The 17,171-nt window shown below is 36.1% G+C and overlaps 1 protein-coding gene across 1 annotated transcript; it reads right to left on the bottom strand.

Moving 5' to 3' along the window:
• Window positions 1-1,844: 1,844 nt before the first annotated feature.
• LOC104446469 (ankyrin repeat-containing protein BDA1) lies at window positions 1,845-9,902 on the bottom strand. The gene is made up of 4 exons (XM_039312116.1): window positions 9,734-9,902; window positions 7,786-8,031; window positions 4,875-5,570; window positions 1,845-2,724 (listed from the first exon to the last, which is right to left on the bottom strand). The coding sequence occupies exons 3-4, from the start codon at window positions 5,496-5,498 to the stop codon at window positions 1,975-1,977; spliced, it is 1,374 nt and encodes a 457-aa protein (XP_039168050.1). The 5' UTR covers window positions 5,499-5,570; window positions 7,786-8,031; window positions 9,734-9,902; the 3' UTR covers window positions 1,845-1,974.
• Window positions 9,903-17,171: the final 7,269 nt, after the last annotated feature.

Here is a 17,171-nt window from a genome sequence, read left to right as displayed (position 1 = left end):
ATCGAGTAACGGCGTGTTAATTAAAAATCACATCTAGAATTGTTGATGTGAATTCTGAACTAACATTGTGGATGATTTCGTTACTAAGAGGTAAGTCTTGAAATTTATTTATTATTTTATTTAGTGTTAAATTGATGGATTGTGTGCCCATATAGTTAGCTCATATGTTAGGGAATAATGAAATGGATCTAAGCTGCCTAATAAACATTTTTTCATGGAAAGAAAGATACCAAAAAGGTATTAGAGAAATCTAGTGTAACCAAGTCACCGTACCCAAATTCCCTGGTTCATATGAGTAAAATAATTCTCTCATTATTTTATTTAGGTGTCTAATTGACCTAACATAAATTGATTGGTGGCAACTCCTAAATAAAATTCATTTGCATGCTAAAAAACTTGAACTTAAGTCGTAAATTAGTATGGGCTTAGGAGAGCTCGAGCTAAGTTTAAACTTAGTAATCCATAATCCAAATCATTGGTGGTACACCCGAGGTTAAGTTGTGACAAGTACATTTTATTTTGTGTGAGGAGAGGAATTATAAAATGATAATCTATGTTATTTACCTATAAGGCAATGAGTGCATTCCTTTAGATTTTTCTCCTTCAAAGGTAGGAGATTCTTTCTAGCAAGAGTTTCAAGCCTTTTCTTGCTAAGATGATTTACTCTCATATGCCATAAATTAATTGAGGAATCCTCCACTACATTTACCTCTTCTTTAATCAAGTTAGCTTGTATGGTATAGAGAGAGCCTGTCTTCTTACCATTTGCCACTATCATGGAACATTTAGCCAATTTCTATTTGCCATTAAAAAAGGAATTGCAATAACCATCATCATCTAAGGCACCCATGGAGATCAAAATGAAATCAAATATCTGGAACGTGTCTCACATTTTTCAAAAGCAAATTACATCCAATATTGATTTTCAAAAAAACATCTCACATGCCAATAACCTTAGAAATACCACTATTTCCCATCCTAATATAACCAAAATCACCATCACGATAAGAAGCAAAGTAGTCACGCTGTGAGGTGACATGAAAAGAAGCAGTGGAATCAACGACCCACGTAGAGTCTTGGCATGTAAGGTTCACATATCTGTTGTCACATACGAATACAATATCGCTATCAGATTCAACCACCATCGTAGATTGTTTCTCTTCTTTCTTTCAATCTCCATTTCTATTATGGGATTTATCTCTCTTTGCCAACTAACCCTCTTTTGCATAATGTTCCATCTTACTGCAATTGTAACACTTCATACTTCTCCTCAGTTTTGGTTTCGATGTTCCTCTTGACTTACCCTGGTTATCATTTCTCTGAAACCTTTTTAATGATGTGGGATGCCTTAAGTTCGGATTTACCTCTTTTGTTCGATGAATTTAGGATAGTGAATTTGACTATACTTAAGTTGGTTTAGGATATTTACTTGGTATATAATATATGAGTTTATCGTTTCTATTATTTTTAACTTTGATATATTTTATTTTTTATTGAAAGATATCATAGGATCGTTGATTTTAAGGTTTGGCTAGCCTTTTGTTATATCCTTGATATTTATTTTTTTGTTACTTTATCGAATTGTAATTTCTAGAAAAAGTTACTTCCGTGTTTATTTGTTGCTTTCTTTTATCACATCACTCATTTACCTCTTTTTCAGAAATTAACAAAATTGAGAAATTTTTGCAATGTGTGTTTTGTGCATTATCGTTGGAGCGTTTGGTACTTACTAGTTGCGACTCAATATTTTTCGCTTTCGATGCGTCATTTTATGAAGTTGAATTAGGAAAAGAGCTATTCAAAATGTTGAATCTTAAGCAAGATTAAAGGTCATAGGGACTAAGTAATTAACAGATGAGTACATTAAATGCAACTCATAAGAAGAATCCAGTCCTTGCAAACCTCAAGACTAGAAAACATAGATTATATTGCACACGCGAGAAGAATACTTAAAAGTAAATAATACTTTGCGAACTATTTCTGATCCTTGCCGACGCGTCTCGCTAGGGCATCAGTTCCGCGTAGGAATCGGCTGTACGTGAACCATCCTATAACGGGGGTCGCCAACACGGCAAGCAACAAGCTCAAAAAAATTGCCGTTGTGTAATATCCTGCGCGCACATCGGTTCTTGGGAATGCGGTTATAAGGCTAAAAATGTAGGCAACACAGAAACAAATCGTTAACGTGTAAACCGGGATGCTGCGAGGCAATAGGGGAGCAGAGGCGTAACAGATTACAACGATGGACATCATGAAAACCGAACTGTTGAGGCCCGTGAACTGGTATAGATTCGAGCCATTCAGGATAATTTCTCCGGCTTTATGTGGCTTTTCAACCGCAATGCCGCTGGAATTGGCAGCAACGACAGTGGAATTAGCTGGAGTATTTGAAGAGTTATCCTGCCAGTATCCTCCCGGAGGACTGAGTGCAGCTTGGTAAGTCGCGGTTGCAATTAAGGTAGCCACTATAAGGATCAAGCTGCGAATGGATTCATCTTGAAAGTCAGATTGAAATATGAACATCTCGGGGAAAGTTACTTCCCTGCTTAAAAACCGCGATAAAGAGATGTTGCGAGTGAAAAGTCTTGCTAGACATCTTTCCCAGCATAACCTCATCGTAAGATATACATCGTCACATTGATTACTTTGGAAGATTTCCAGAGCCGTCTCATTCTGGAGGTTCTTCGTGTTTACTTGGACATACCCAATCAACAGCTTGATGATCTGGAAGAAATGCAAAGGGAACAAAATGAAGTACGTATCTCTCCAATTTCAATCACTGCTTAGTGAGCTCATGCCATGTAACTTTGAGGGATGATAGCGATGCAACAACCAATATACTATGGGAAACATAACTTATTAATCAAATGCAATCATTTCAACCCATGTAATGAAGTCTCAAATGTTTTCAAAAAGAGAGATTTGGTCATCTCACCCGAAATTATTACATGATACCTAGGATTTACCCATGTTAGTTGTAACATTGGTGAATTCACCAAAGTGCTACCCCGAATGACTATGATTTTTCATTTAAGTTTAGAACTTAATCAAGCCAATTGAAGGGTTTAGATTTCAATTACATTTTGTACATAAGTTCTTTCGCTATTAAAAGAAAGACTACCTTAGACAGGTGCATTTATATTCTTTAAGCATAAGATTCAACTGATCGATGAGTAATTTTCCCATCCACAAAGTGATTATTTTAATGGTTGTGTCGGATTGTCCTCGTCAACTTTCATACCACTAGCTTTTATCTTGTAAATATATTCGGATGGACTAGTTCAAAAGGAGGAAAGAGATTTTGCTAATTATTAGGAAAAACAAAATTTTAGAAAATGATGAATTAAGTTACTTTCGGGCAAGGTAGGAGCGTATTATGATGGAAAGAGTTGAAAGAAAGTATTCATCCAAAATCATTCAAAACTGAGTTTTATAGGGGTTCGAATGAAACAATCTTAATAATTCCTTTCCACTAAAAAATCTGTAGGTCTAATTCCAAAAAAAAAAAAAAAAAAAAAGCACCAACTTTAGGTTGAGGGACAAATTTGGCCTAAATAGTAATATATATTAGTGATCACAAATGATTTAAAAATGTGTTATTTTTAAATCAGTTGTAAACAAGGTGATCCCCATTTCACCCCTTTGTTTTCCTTCCATTCTCCCTATATCCTCCAACCATAGCATTGCTACGGACAGTTAAAATAAACTCAAATTAGAAGCATCCCTAGCTTAAAACAGTATCCCCACTAGCAATTTTTGAAATGAAACTGTGGACTTGTTTTGATAAAACTGAAAAATAAGCGACTAGACCAATATTCTTAAGTGCAGAAAATAAAATAAAAAATTATTTGATAATAATTGGAAATACTTCACCGAATATGATTATCATATATTATCACAACTACTTCAATTGGAATCCCACACTTCCCGAACTTCATTTGTGTACTATTTTAGTATTGAACTTTGTTCACTTTTATCATTTCTTGCTTGAAAAACGGCTCTAGTACTCGCGCAGGTCATTACTTGCAAATTGTACGATCACTCCTGATATATTTTAACCAAACCCTGTTCTTTATAGATGAAATTTATCTTTGGGCGGATGATTTATTCATTCGTTCCATCTCTCTTACGTAACAAACATATGAGAGTCAAAGAAGTAGATAAATCAATATAATGATTGTGAATGGACTCGATGAAGAGTTAACGGAATGAGAGAGATCAAATCAACAAATTGTTAACTTTTTTATATAATGCTTCGACAGTTAATAACTTTTGTTCTTAATAAATATTACTCTATGATAATGCACTTAACATATGGGTTTTTTACTTAGTTAATTGGTATAAGATTTAGATTGAAATCTTTCATAAATTTATTTTTTTATATAGAGATATCTGAAGTTGAAAAATATGGTGATAATATATATTAGAGATCATAACTAATTTAAAAATAAGTTAGATTCTTTCTCGTGGAAGCTTCAATAAGATCTAACTATCACAATATTAACCCATAATATGTCATATCCCTTGATCAATCATTTTTTTTTTTCAGTCGTTTCCTTGTGTTTCTGGTGGATCACTCCAAGCAAGCAAATTTATGGACAGTTCTACTGTTTACAACACCATACTGTACAACTTCACATGTCAATCGCCCGATAGACATTTATTGACAAATGTTAACCATTAAATGATAATACTATAGAATATTCCGTTGCCCAAAATGTTGTTCAAATCTTGTATCTCTATATGTTACTAAATCCATGTACTTTCAACTCTTGGTGTTTCATTATCATAACATTTGGTCTTGGATTAGATAATGTCATATTCAAGGATCAAACAATAAAAGCAAGAACAACCGCAAAATTGATGGACCATACCTCAAGTTGCTTTTTAGACACAGCAATATGTAAGACGGTGTTACCATCTTTGTCTTTTCGATCCAAGATGTCTATCAGATGGAGTCGCTTGAGCCATCCAAACAAAACCTTGAATGCTTTGAGGTTGTGGTTCTTGACGGCAACATGAACTGCAGTCTCGCATCGGTTTGTCAAATCTTTGATGGATGATTTGCAAGCGCAAAGGAATTCAGCTAGGAGCTCCAGCTCAATGTCTCCTTCTTTCCCGGCGACGTAATGCAAAGGGGTGATCCCGCCTCGTCCTTGGACTCGAATCAACTCAGGATAACGAGTCATCAGAGCCCTCACAATTTGGTATTGTTGATATTGCAAAGCCAAGTGCATGGGACTATAACCCTCTGGATTCAGCTTCCGAGCAAACGAAGGCCTCAAGATGATGATCTCCATGGCCACCTCGAATTTTCCAGTGGCTACAGCAGTGTGTAGTGGAGTATGTGGGAAAGGGTGCTTCGATACGCGATCTAAGAGCTCTTGATCCTCCACAATTAAGTTATGTAGCAAATCAACATTGTCCTGTTCGATTGCTTGTTGAAGCCGATCCTCCCTAGCCTTTTGTTCTTCTTCTTTGGCCAGACTCTCGCTCATTGTGTTACTAGGGAAATGTAGGAGAAGAGGGGCTTTGCTCGTCGAAGAGGGATGGAAGTAGGAGTAGCGAACCTGCCCATAAATAGAGCCAGAGTCAATGAAAATTTAATTAGGGCAGTCATTGTTTTGATTGATCAACGAAAATTTAATTAGGCGAGTGGTTGTTTATGTTTAAGATCTATCCCATTGTTGGTTGGGCGTTCTTTGTTACCCATTACTTGAAGTAGTGGTGAATAGTAGCTGAGGCTGTCTTGATAAATCACAACCACACCCACCCTGGTACGCAGTCACGATGACTACTTAAACCGTGTGGAGTAAAAACAAATTGTAATGTTTGAATCCCACTAACAGAAAACTCGGCATCTGATTGGAGCTTTTCAAAATTTCGAGTCCTCAAGTGGCCAAAACAAAACCTTTCAGTTCTTCAATTGACCATTTGCTCAAACCTCAAGTCCTGTTTCTACACTCATCTCTATTACTTGTTCCTCTTATTTTAATTGGCTATCGAGTTTTCTATAATCATAAATCAGACAACTGCTATACATTATGATGACTGAACAAGAGAGCTAAGGAAAAGGAGAAGTAGGAGGAGATGATGGAGTTTCCTTAGAGTAGCTTTTATTAGGATACGTTCACCAGCCCACCCTTCAAGTGGAATATATTCAATATAGACCTGTGCCGGCAATTCATTAGAAAACTACATATTCCTTACTCCTTGCAGTCTCCAATGCTTCTTTCAAGAATAAATCAACATAGTTCACAGGTATAATAATTATATTCTCGGCTTCTAATGTGAATGACAAGCGCTGACATAACCATTCAGCCGGTAGACATCTCCTAACAGTTTTGCAGTCGTGCTTTATGTTTCTTGTGTTGTTGCTTAAGCAGATCTATGCGGAAATTTCTTGAGAGATAATGAGTGTCAATCTTATCTATGTAGAGCTCTCCATTTCAGGTTAACGTTTATCGTAAATTCACAGTCAATTGTTTATGCCACAATATTATATCGCTAATATATATATTCTCTCTTTCTTTCTTTCTTTTTCATTTTGTACCCGAGCACAATGCAAAGAAGTTCTTCTTTGCTCTAGTTCTTCCCTCAGTTTTTCCTTCAAATCCCATAAGGAAATCAAAGTGTCTCCTCTCTTTCGCTCCTACTTTTTTCTTTAAAAAATCAAAAGGCAACGAAAGTATTATATAGTGACATTTTGTTGACATGGTAAGATTTTCTTTTGTTATGGTAAAAGACATGGTAAGTTATCCCCATAAATGCCAACAAAACGTATCTTCTTGCAAGTCTTGGCCTAAATCATAAAACGGTAGTTTTATAAATCAAAGTTTGAGGGGAAAATTTTTGCATCTAATGTTTTTGGATCTGAATTGATCTACTGTACTCACTTATCCTATACAGGATATAGACATCCTCCTACAATATCTAAATTAATTTGATAAAGTTGAAAGTTCATGCACTTTTCAAGAAAATTAAGATTCCATGACATTTTAAAACAAAAAAGAAAATGAAATAACGTTGAAAGTTCATGACATTTTTAATAATAAGTGGAAAGGCTAAAGAGATTTGGAAGGTTTACTTTTCCAAAATGACTTTTTAAAAGAAAATGAGAATTTTCTAGATTTCCAATATACATTCATAAATTTATTCGCTGGTTAGATATTAAATTATGATTTGATCATATCACTTATAATATAAATTTTAGTGTACTTATTTTCATTACTCGTAAATAATCATGACATTATTTTTTCAAACTTCAAATAATGGACCACATGCTTACAGAGTAAAAGTTTACATCTTTTTTTAACATAATTGAAAGAAAAATCCAAATATTGCTAGCAATCATATAAATAGCTTCATTGATTAGAATCGCTTACATAAAACGGTCAAAGCAGGCGATTATTTATAAAATGGTGGCTAAAGGATCATTTATCAAGCAAAGTATGAAAATAATAAACCCCACTGGCTTGATTTTTTTGTACTTTAACTCTCAAATCACAAACAGAAATTAGACTATCTCCTTCGTGCATAGAATAGATAACCAATATTTTGACCTCACAGGAAAAATATGTTAAATCGTCTGACGATACAGCTAGTTTCATCCAGCTTCTAATTAAAAAGTACCAATAAACATCAAAGAAATGTAAAATGAGGAGCAACTTGAATCGCCCGACTTATTTTGAGAAAACTAAACATGTAGAGGGGAAGGTGGAGTTCTCACTCCCACTCATCCACTTCAAAACAGAACATTGACTATAGAATGCACGTAGAGCTTACGGGGGTTTCTGGTAGGGAATGGAGCGAGGGAGCTGAGCGATCGTCGTCCTCCTACACGCGGAAGCAAGAGAAGAAGCAACGCATCCCCTATGGAAATCGATCGTCGAGAATTCAGAAAGCTTCGAGGACCACGCCAAATCTGCTCGGAAACCTTAACCTCAAATTGTTTTAGCAGGTATAAGGAAAAATCTTTTGTCCTTTCCCCCTTCACGAAGTGCCTCGTGTTGTAGTTGAGGTAGGGCTCTCCTGGACATAGGAAAATGTCTTGATTTGAGCAAAAGGCCGATAATACTATTCCCTCGAATAGGTGCTGTGTTTTTCCATCCTATATGATTCAAGTGACTCACTAATGGAAATTAGCCTGTTCACAAACAGATTCTCTTTTATGGCCAATTTTTAGACCCTGTAGTAGCGAAAGTTAGATCTGTCTAAAATCTACGGGAAGGAAATTGAAAAGAATGCTCAAGTATAAGTTGCGGTTCACAAATAACTTTTTCTGTGTTTTTCCTTTGGCAGATCCATGTGGAAATTTTCATGGGATATAATGAGGGTCAATCAAATCTATGTCTCAATTCCCGGTTAATGATTAGGTCAATTGTCTTTCGCATAGAGATGCTTATCTCACATGCAAAAATACTCTCTTGCGGCTATTCTACGGTTATAGGCTTGCTGTTCCAGCGTTCCCAACTCATGTGGCCTTACAAATTACAATCTTGAGTCAGCCTTCACTCACATTAACACAAGAAGTCTAGAGAAGGCAAACATCATTCAAAGAAGGATTCCACTTCTTCAATCTGTCTTGAGTTGGCAGCATGTTCAAAATAATAAACTGTAGTTTCAAATGTTTGAAGTGAACCAGACCAGCTTATGCCTAGGCACTTTAACAGGTGATGATCGAACTTTACCCCAGCATATCAACAGTAAATTTTCCAGTATGAGGAAGGTATCCAAACAATACTATGATACTGCTCAACATTTGGCTTCATTCCACATGATGCATTTTGAATAAGTAGGTCCTCATACCTAGCAGAAGGCCAATTACATTACATACTTTTGCAGTACAGTAGACTATCCGGATATAATCTATTACGAATACATTAGGTAGTTAACAACTTTACAAAAAAAAAAAAAAAATCAATATATAGCATGTTCTTCTCATCAGATGTGGGGCTTATAGCTATAAAATCATTTTAAGTCCAGTGAAATATTTTCAAAACAGAACATGTTCATCTGAAGTGGAGGATTCAAAAGTGTTTAACAAAGGATGAAAATGGTCTGACCATGACCATTCATTACCTACTTCTTCCAAGAAATGAGGTGAAAATCACTCCAGTCACTAGCAATGTATTCAACTTTGGATAAAAAAACAGGAACAGATCAACGTAAGCACAAAATCTTGTATCCAGATGAGAGAGCAGGAATGTAACCAGTCCGATATAAATAATATTCATATTACGCATCCAGTAAAGAAGAGAAAAAGAAGAGAAAACCAATCTGAAATGGAAAGGAAGGGTCATTCTGAAATCATCAAGTATACAAGTAAAAATGTTCATCGTGATTATCCAGTGCAAATTAAGGGATAAAGGACAAGAAAATGAGCAAAGGAGCAAAGAAGCTCATTGCAGACTCGTTCTCACCTCTCTCAACCCAAAGAAAACGAACTCCTAAATACCAACTCAGTAGTATAAGTAGTATGACCTTAGTCAACAATCTGAAGGACTAAATCCTCGGTAGCAAAGGAGCTCAGGGGTTGCGGACCAACCATAGAATCCCATCGCAGCATTTGAGAACCACGGGTCAACTATGACAAGACAGGTTAGCCAGAGAATGACATATCTAGTTGAAAAGAGAGTACGAACACAACATGGATGCAGATTAGGCTAATTAGAGCTGTGTGAAATCGGAGGAATCAGATGTATAGAAGATACGAAAAAGAACGATCATTCACCTTAGCGAATCCAAGAAGAAATCGGCCAAGGAGCTTCGACTTAGTCTACTCAACGTGGTTCGTGAAGCTGCAGACCACACGAAGATCGTTCCTTTGCCGCTTTGATGAGTGAACAAGAGAGCTAAGGAGAAGGATAAGGAGATGACAGGGTTTCGGAAATTGTCAATCTAAGTCGATGCTCTATTTGTCTTTTTCCCTTTTTCACATGTGAAGGTACCGTCTGTCTCTGTCTATCCCTCTCACCAATTATTTGTTTCTCATGGGGGTGTGCACTCACGAGAAGAGAGAGAAGGGGAAAAGGAAATGCATGCTCGGGACTTTTATTACAAGGAAAATCACAAATAATTTCAGAATTTTGATTCAAAATCTTTGAACTTTTAATATATATTTAATGTAGTTCCTAAATTAATGAAATAACTACTTTGAATATCCCACATTGAGCATATACCAAAAATATATGGATCACATTGAACAAATTAAAACTATTTTTAATATTTTCATACAATTTACATTATCTGTTACGCAATAACTTTAAATAATGAAAAAATAACGATGAATGCTTAGTTTTAAATAATCACTTATCAAAAATCCACAAAAAAAACTGCAATAACCAATTAAAATCAGCTATTATTTCAAGCTTTAGTGTTTAAATCTTTTTTTCCCTAAAAGAAAATCGTAATATGATTATCATTTAATTCTATGATGTTAGCAAGCATAGTTGGATAATACGAAATGGGGACAAATTCAAATATCAGCAAATGGAATCAGTGAAAGACAAGATAAATCAAACTTGAATAAGATTAGATTGCCAGATAAGAGACATGCCGAAGCAAAAGGGCTCTTTTTGAATTTTATCAGAATCATTTGTAATTTAGGAAACTGATGAGAAGATTCAAGATGACCTTCAAGTCTATTATTGTTCATCTAAATTGGATTAAAAGTCTGATCTCAAGCCATACAAGTCAAAAGAGAAAGTTATGAACCCAAAGCAAGAAATAGATGCAACTAAAAAACACCATGAGCTAGGGCGAGCCTCCTGCCATAATCTGTCCAATGGCAAACTTCTCAATGTGTTGATAGAATTTGAGCTTTTCAGTTGAGTTATTTTCAATAATACTATATTAACGGAAATAATAATGACATTGCATGTATGAGAGCTAATTAAGCTATCGGTGGTTCGTCTTATTCATGTAAACCCAATGCAAGGAGTTTCCCCTAATTTGGCGCAGCTGATGTGGAACTTTGCTAATACATATCCATCTTCCTGGTACTTGATACGAACAAGCAACTCCAATGTTATACACTTAAACCAAACATTCTTGAAATATCTTATCACTTTCAGAAAACAAATGCCAACGACTATAGGGGTCTAAATTGCCCTCTCTTCCTTGAAGTAAAAATATGTCCGTAATTTCTAGCACTCGTTCAGGCAAAGCTTCTGCAACAAAATTACGAAGAGTCAAATTGTCTCCGAATCTGTGACCTGTGGGACTTAACCCTGTGAATAACTCCAACAAGAGAATGATGTAACTATAGACGTCACCTTTTCTTGAAGCCTTGCATCCCATTCCATATTCTGTCACCCATTTGGATCATAGTACAAATCAAATTAAATTGCAGATCATCAAATCAAAATTTAATGTGCATAAGACTATGAGAGAGAGAGAGAGAGAGAGAGAGAGAGAGAGAGAGAGAGTACCTGGTGGAATATAACCCGTTGTCCCTCTTGCCACTGAGCTCATCTGATTAGTTAAACCATCAAGGAATTTCGCCAATCCAAAGTCGCCAACATGTGCGACCATCTCAGCATCTAAGAGGATATTACTTGGCTTTAGATCACAATGTACAATGGAGATGGGACATTGGTGATGAAAATAATCTAGTGCAAAAGCAATATCAATAGCAATATTTATCCTCCAAATGAAATTTAACTTTCTTGAAAGCTCATTCCCATGAGATAATGTTGTGCATGGGTGTAGCCAGCATTTCAAACTTCCATTTGCCAAGTATTCATAAACTAAAGCCTTAAAATGATTTCCTTGATGATCTTTAGAAGAACAAACTGTTAGTATCTTCAAAATATTTCGGTGTCTGATGTTTTTTGATGCCTCACACTCGACCATGAAGCTATTCAAAGCACCTCAACGGGCTAAATGAAGCTCCTTCACGGCAACAAATGTTCCATTATCATGTAGTATTCCCTTGTAAACAGAACCATAGCTTCCAACACCGATCAAATCCGTCGAAGAAAAACCTCTTGTTGCTTTTAAGAGTGTTTCATAAGATATTTTCGGATATAAATCATCCAAGAAACTTGAAATTGGTACATTTACATTCTTCTTCACCCGAAAAAAAATATATAACAGCTGCATTTAGAGCAATCCCAAGAACTCCTGGAATAACAAAACCGAAAAGTATTATTATATTGATCCTTGTGCTCTTGAAGCTTAAGCTTTTGGAAATGCAATAGGGGAGGTGAAATTCTGGCATATCGCCACAAAGCTCATTGTTCCCAACAATAGAAGTAGCAGTAGCATTCTTAAAGACTCCTTTACTTGGTAGCACGCCTTCAAACTTATTGTGTGACAAATTTAGAAGCTTTAAGAAATGAAATATCGTTAAGAATTCTGGAATTTGTCCTGATAAATTGTTGCGTGAAAGATCTAGTTCTTCAATGCCTTCTAATGATCTGATTGATTGTGGAATCAACCCTTGGAAGAAGTTGCCTCCCATCCTCAACGATGTCAATGCAAATCAATTGCCTAAACTACGCGGGATTCCACCCACCAACAAATTGTCAAAGATGTCCAATGCAATCAAATTTATCAAGCCAACTTCTTTGGGTAAAACTCCAGTCAGATGATTATGAGACAAGTCCAGAATGTTGGCAAATGACACGTCACGCATAAGCTATGGGGGTATGGCACCATTGAGATTGTTATTAGACAGGTTAAGCAGATAAAGAGATTGGCAATTTGATAGATTTGAAGGAATTTGCCCATGAAAGTTGTTCCCACCCATATGTAGCTCAATCAACTTGGTTAGATTTTCTAAAAATATGGGATAACCCCTCCCAAAAGTTATTATGACTTACCCGTAGAATCCTAAGGTTTTGTAGATTCACAAAATTTGAGGGGATAACACCCAAAAGATGGTTGAGATTCATAAACAATACTTCCAAGTTGACAATATTTCCTATTTCTTTTGGAAGCTCACCAGATATTCAATTCATGGTTGCAGAAAATACTTTGAGAGTGGTGGATAAATTACCTAGGCATTTAGGTAACACCCCACCAAACTTATTCTTGCTGATACTCATGTACTCTAATTTGGTGCTATTAGTTAACGAGCAAAGGAAGCTCAAGTCTTCAGGTTTTCCACTTCCAAGCTGATTACCAAAGATTTGAAAGCGACCAAGCTTAAATAAATTTTCCCAAGAAGGTACTTTCTCGGAAAACTTGTTACTTCCAATTTGAAGCACATCTAGCTTAGTGCAATTTGATATCGAGGGAGGAATCGGTCCCTCAAGTTGGTTCATAGTAACACTAAAAATTTCAAGATCTAGGAGTTTGTGTACTATGCCCGCCGAAAGAGCCCCTTGTATCTGGTTGCGCACAACATCAAACATAATTAGAGAAGAGAGATTGAATAAGAAAGATGGAATTGTACCCGACAATCTATTAAATCTGATGCTAAGGAGATGCAAGTTTGACAAGTGGCCTAGAACTTGGGGAATGCTCCCGCCCAAGTTGTTCCGGGTTAAATAAAGGATCTCCAGTGAAGATAAGTTCCCAATGGAGGAAGGCACACTCCTGGTTAGATTATTGGCAGACAAATTCAACCGCCGTAGCTTTAGCAATGAACCAAGATCTCCTGGAATTTCTCCAATTAGTTGGTTGTTCCCAAGTGAGAGCATGACCAAATTCAAGCAACCCGATATGTTTTTGGGAATTTCTCTAATCAATGAATTGTTGTGCAATCCTAGGATATGTAGGCGACGCAACTGGCCGACTTGTGGAGGGATTTCATGATCAAAACTATTGTTTTGGAGCAGCAATTCTCTTATGAAGCTAAGGTTTCCAATATGAGGAGAGATTGATCCAGAAAGCCCTTGGGATGACAAATCCAGGACCGTGACCCTCCGGTGTCTCCGGCTGCACGTAACGCCATACCACTGGCAAAGCCCAATACTATTCCATGAGTTGAGCACACCGAAAGGATCGCTAAATATGCCGGCCTTGAATTGGAGAAGCACAAATCTATCCGTTTCATTGGTGGTGGAGACTTGGTTAAAACTCAGTGCAAGAGCAATACAAAGAAGCAAATGGCGTGCTTGAAACTCTCTGCAAAACTAATGCTGACGAGTTTAGGTTGCGCATGATAAAATTTCTGAAATAAAAATTGATTTCTGACCAGAAATCAATTTCTTAATTTCTATTCCCCGGACAAGTTTCTGAGCAAAGAAACCCGTTTGATAACGACTCAAAATTTCTATTTCTGAAATAGAAATCCGTTTGATAATATAACAAAATTTCTATTTCTAGGAATAAAAATTGATTAGATAACAACATAGGAAATCCTCAAATACAAAATAATAGTCGAAATAATACTAAAACAACATGGAAAATCCTCAAATACAAAATAATAATTGAAATAATACCAATACATTACAAAAGTTGAAAATACAATTTCATGGAATTTCCGGCATATTATTATCCCTTGCCATTTTATTAACAATTGTTTTCCTAAGCGTATTTATTTGATTTCCCTCCTCGGTCAATGTATCGTTTGCAAGCCCATCCTGCGTAGGTTCAGATAAGTACTGCTGAAGCATGAATATGGGTACCATCAATGACGCCTATACAGCCTTGTCATTTTATCAAAAACTAGTATTATACAAGATTATTAACAAAATAAGATTAATGGTGTAAAGGAATATATGAGAATTCTACCTTAAAGTAATGTTTATGGTAGGAACTAATCGGGGAAGGTAGGTTTATTTTGATTCTTGAATTGAATTAGTCCGCTTGTTCATCCCTAATTTCTTTATTGTTGCTCAATGAACCTTTAATGGCCCTTGCATAGCAAAGAGAGATTCTCTTGAATCTCTTGCCTTCGAATTAAAATTCAAGATTGTGTAACAATCTAATTATTTTGATTTTGCAAAAATTTTGAATCCGTAAAAAAATAAGGTTAAATTTCTAGGCACGTTTTTTATTCATTTATTACGTAAGAACTTTTTCTTCAACTAGCCATGCGCATGCCTTTTCTAGGAGGAAAGAGCCCCATTGTTTTTAAGTAAGTATTTAAGAACTTTGGTCGTTTTTGAAAATTGGGGACCCATTCAATTGCCTTTCATCCTAAAGAGGAAGTTATCAAAAAAAAAAAAATTGAAAAAAAAAAAACACAAGCAAAATAAGAAAAAGAAAATTAGCAATAATTTGTGAAGTTGTGGTTATGAGTGAATTAAGTTAGCAAAAAGTGCAAGATTCTTTTATATGGTTTGATTTCGCTTTCGATTTATTTCAGAAACTGAAGTTAAAAATTTCAGTTCTAATTTCTTCAATTTATCTATTTCGGAATGAAATCTATTTCGAAATGTAGAAATCAAATCATTATCAAACCATTTATTCCAAACCTATTCCTAACGTAAAAACGGAAATCGATAAATAGAAATTTTGTCATGCGCACCCTTAACGACTCAAAGCTTAAGAAAGGAGGTGGATAGAAAGCCAAGCAGGAAGAAACAAGAGGCAGGTTCAGTACTAATGAAAACTGGGAAGAGATTTGCAAAGAGGAGGGATTCTTTAGGACAGCTTTTTGTAGGGTTTTTATTTTATTTTATTTCTTTTTTAGCGCTTTTCTTATATTCGAAAGCGCGTTTCTGCCTTTTGAGAAGACTTTTCTTGTCTTCTGCCTGTATTGTGGGGGCGGAATGTTGCTTTTCTGCCTCTTGAGAAGAAATTGTCTGGACATGGACCTGGGAGACATGGGGCTGCGATTGCTTTTCTCGAAAGCGCGTTTCCGACCTTCGAGAAGATTTTTATGGCCATCTGCCTGATTGTGGGGGCAGAACGTTGTTTTTGCATATATTTAATTCTCTCTATGTTGTTCCTAGTTGCTTTAATCCTCAACCATCAATATCAATGGCTTAAGAGAAAATTATGGCATTGTAAAGTGTGTCATTTTTAATTATCAATTTCGTTTTTCACTTGTTCAAATGAGCAAATCCCCATTACATTTAGATGACAAGAAAGAACAGAAAATACCTACAATAACCTTAATCTTCACTATCATCACAGTCCAAGCAACAAAAATTCAGTTATTTGACAATCGTGAATACCAAAAAATACATTATACACTTATTAGCTATGTGGATCTCTAAACCTTCAAAATCTGGTTTCGAGCACATTAGTGTTTGAAAAGCGCTTAAAAAGCCTTCAATAAATTTTTTTCTGTTTTTTTTTTAATCACGGGAAATTCAAGAAGAGAACCAAATCCTTTATCTCCCTGGGGCATTTTGGTGGTGTTCTAGCGAGAGACACTCTAACGAATGAGGACAAGAAGAACGAAAAAGAGGGCTCGCGAATTGTGCAATGTGGGGTAGTGTAGCGTAGGTACCTTTTCTTTATTACGAGAAAGCTGCGACGAGGCAAATGATAAAAGTCCCTAGCGTGCATTTTCTTTTGCCCTTACTCGTGTCTCGTGATTCTGTTTTACAGGTCGATTTCCCAGTACACATACACCCGGAAGAGGAAAAAAAAATTGACACTACGAGAGAGAGAGAGAGAGAGAGAGAGTGTGTGTGCCATGTTCATGTGTCATAAGTGGAGATGTGTCAATTAGGAATTATTTACCTGGGAAAAAGGAAAAAAGAACACAAACAAAGCCTTGAAGGAATAACAAGCTAAGAAACATGGAAGCATGGTTTTAATGATAAATTTCTTAGTGCTAGCTCTTTCGGAATGCATCAACAGAGGCCACAAAGATTCAAATGTCTTCTTCAACTTGAAATATTATGGCCCCGTAATACTTTGCATCCTTGCATGTCCTTAAGGTGTCTGCAGTTTGTTTGATGACCATAGTTTCCTTAGACGTGATGGTGCTCTTATGTGAAGAGCCATATATCCCATAGGATTAGGTTCTTTAATTTTTGTTTTCTTTTCTCTTTGAAACTGCGTAACTAAGCTCACCACTTAAAGTTTTGTTGACAACAACTGATTGACAGTATGTCGTTTAATCATTTGTCGGACGAGAGCTGCATGAGTCCGGAGGAGGTGTTTTCGGGGTTCGGAGATACAGAGAAATCGGTAGAGAGAGAAACCGTGAGAGAGAACGACATGAAAACTGTTCCCAGCCTTGAATCTCGTATAGTTTCGTTTGTTCCCAGCCGGTCACATAACACGTTTGACAAAATGCGCATGAAAACTGTACGAGT

The sequence above is a fragment of the Eucalyptus grandis genome, chromosome 5, assembly GCF_016545825.1.
Source record: "Eucalyptus grandis isolate ANBG69807.140 chromosome 5, ASM1654582v1, whole genome shotgun sequence".
Lineage (NCBI taxonomy): Eukaryota > Viridiplantae > Streptophyta > Magnoliopsida > Myrtales > Myrtaceae > Eucalyptus > Eucalyptus grandis.
Note: the sequence above shows the minus strand (reverse complement) of the source record. Positions and strands in the feature narration are given on the sequence as shown.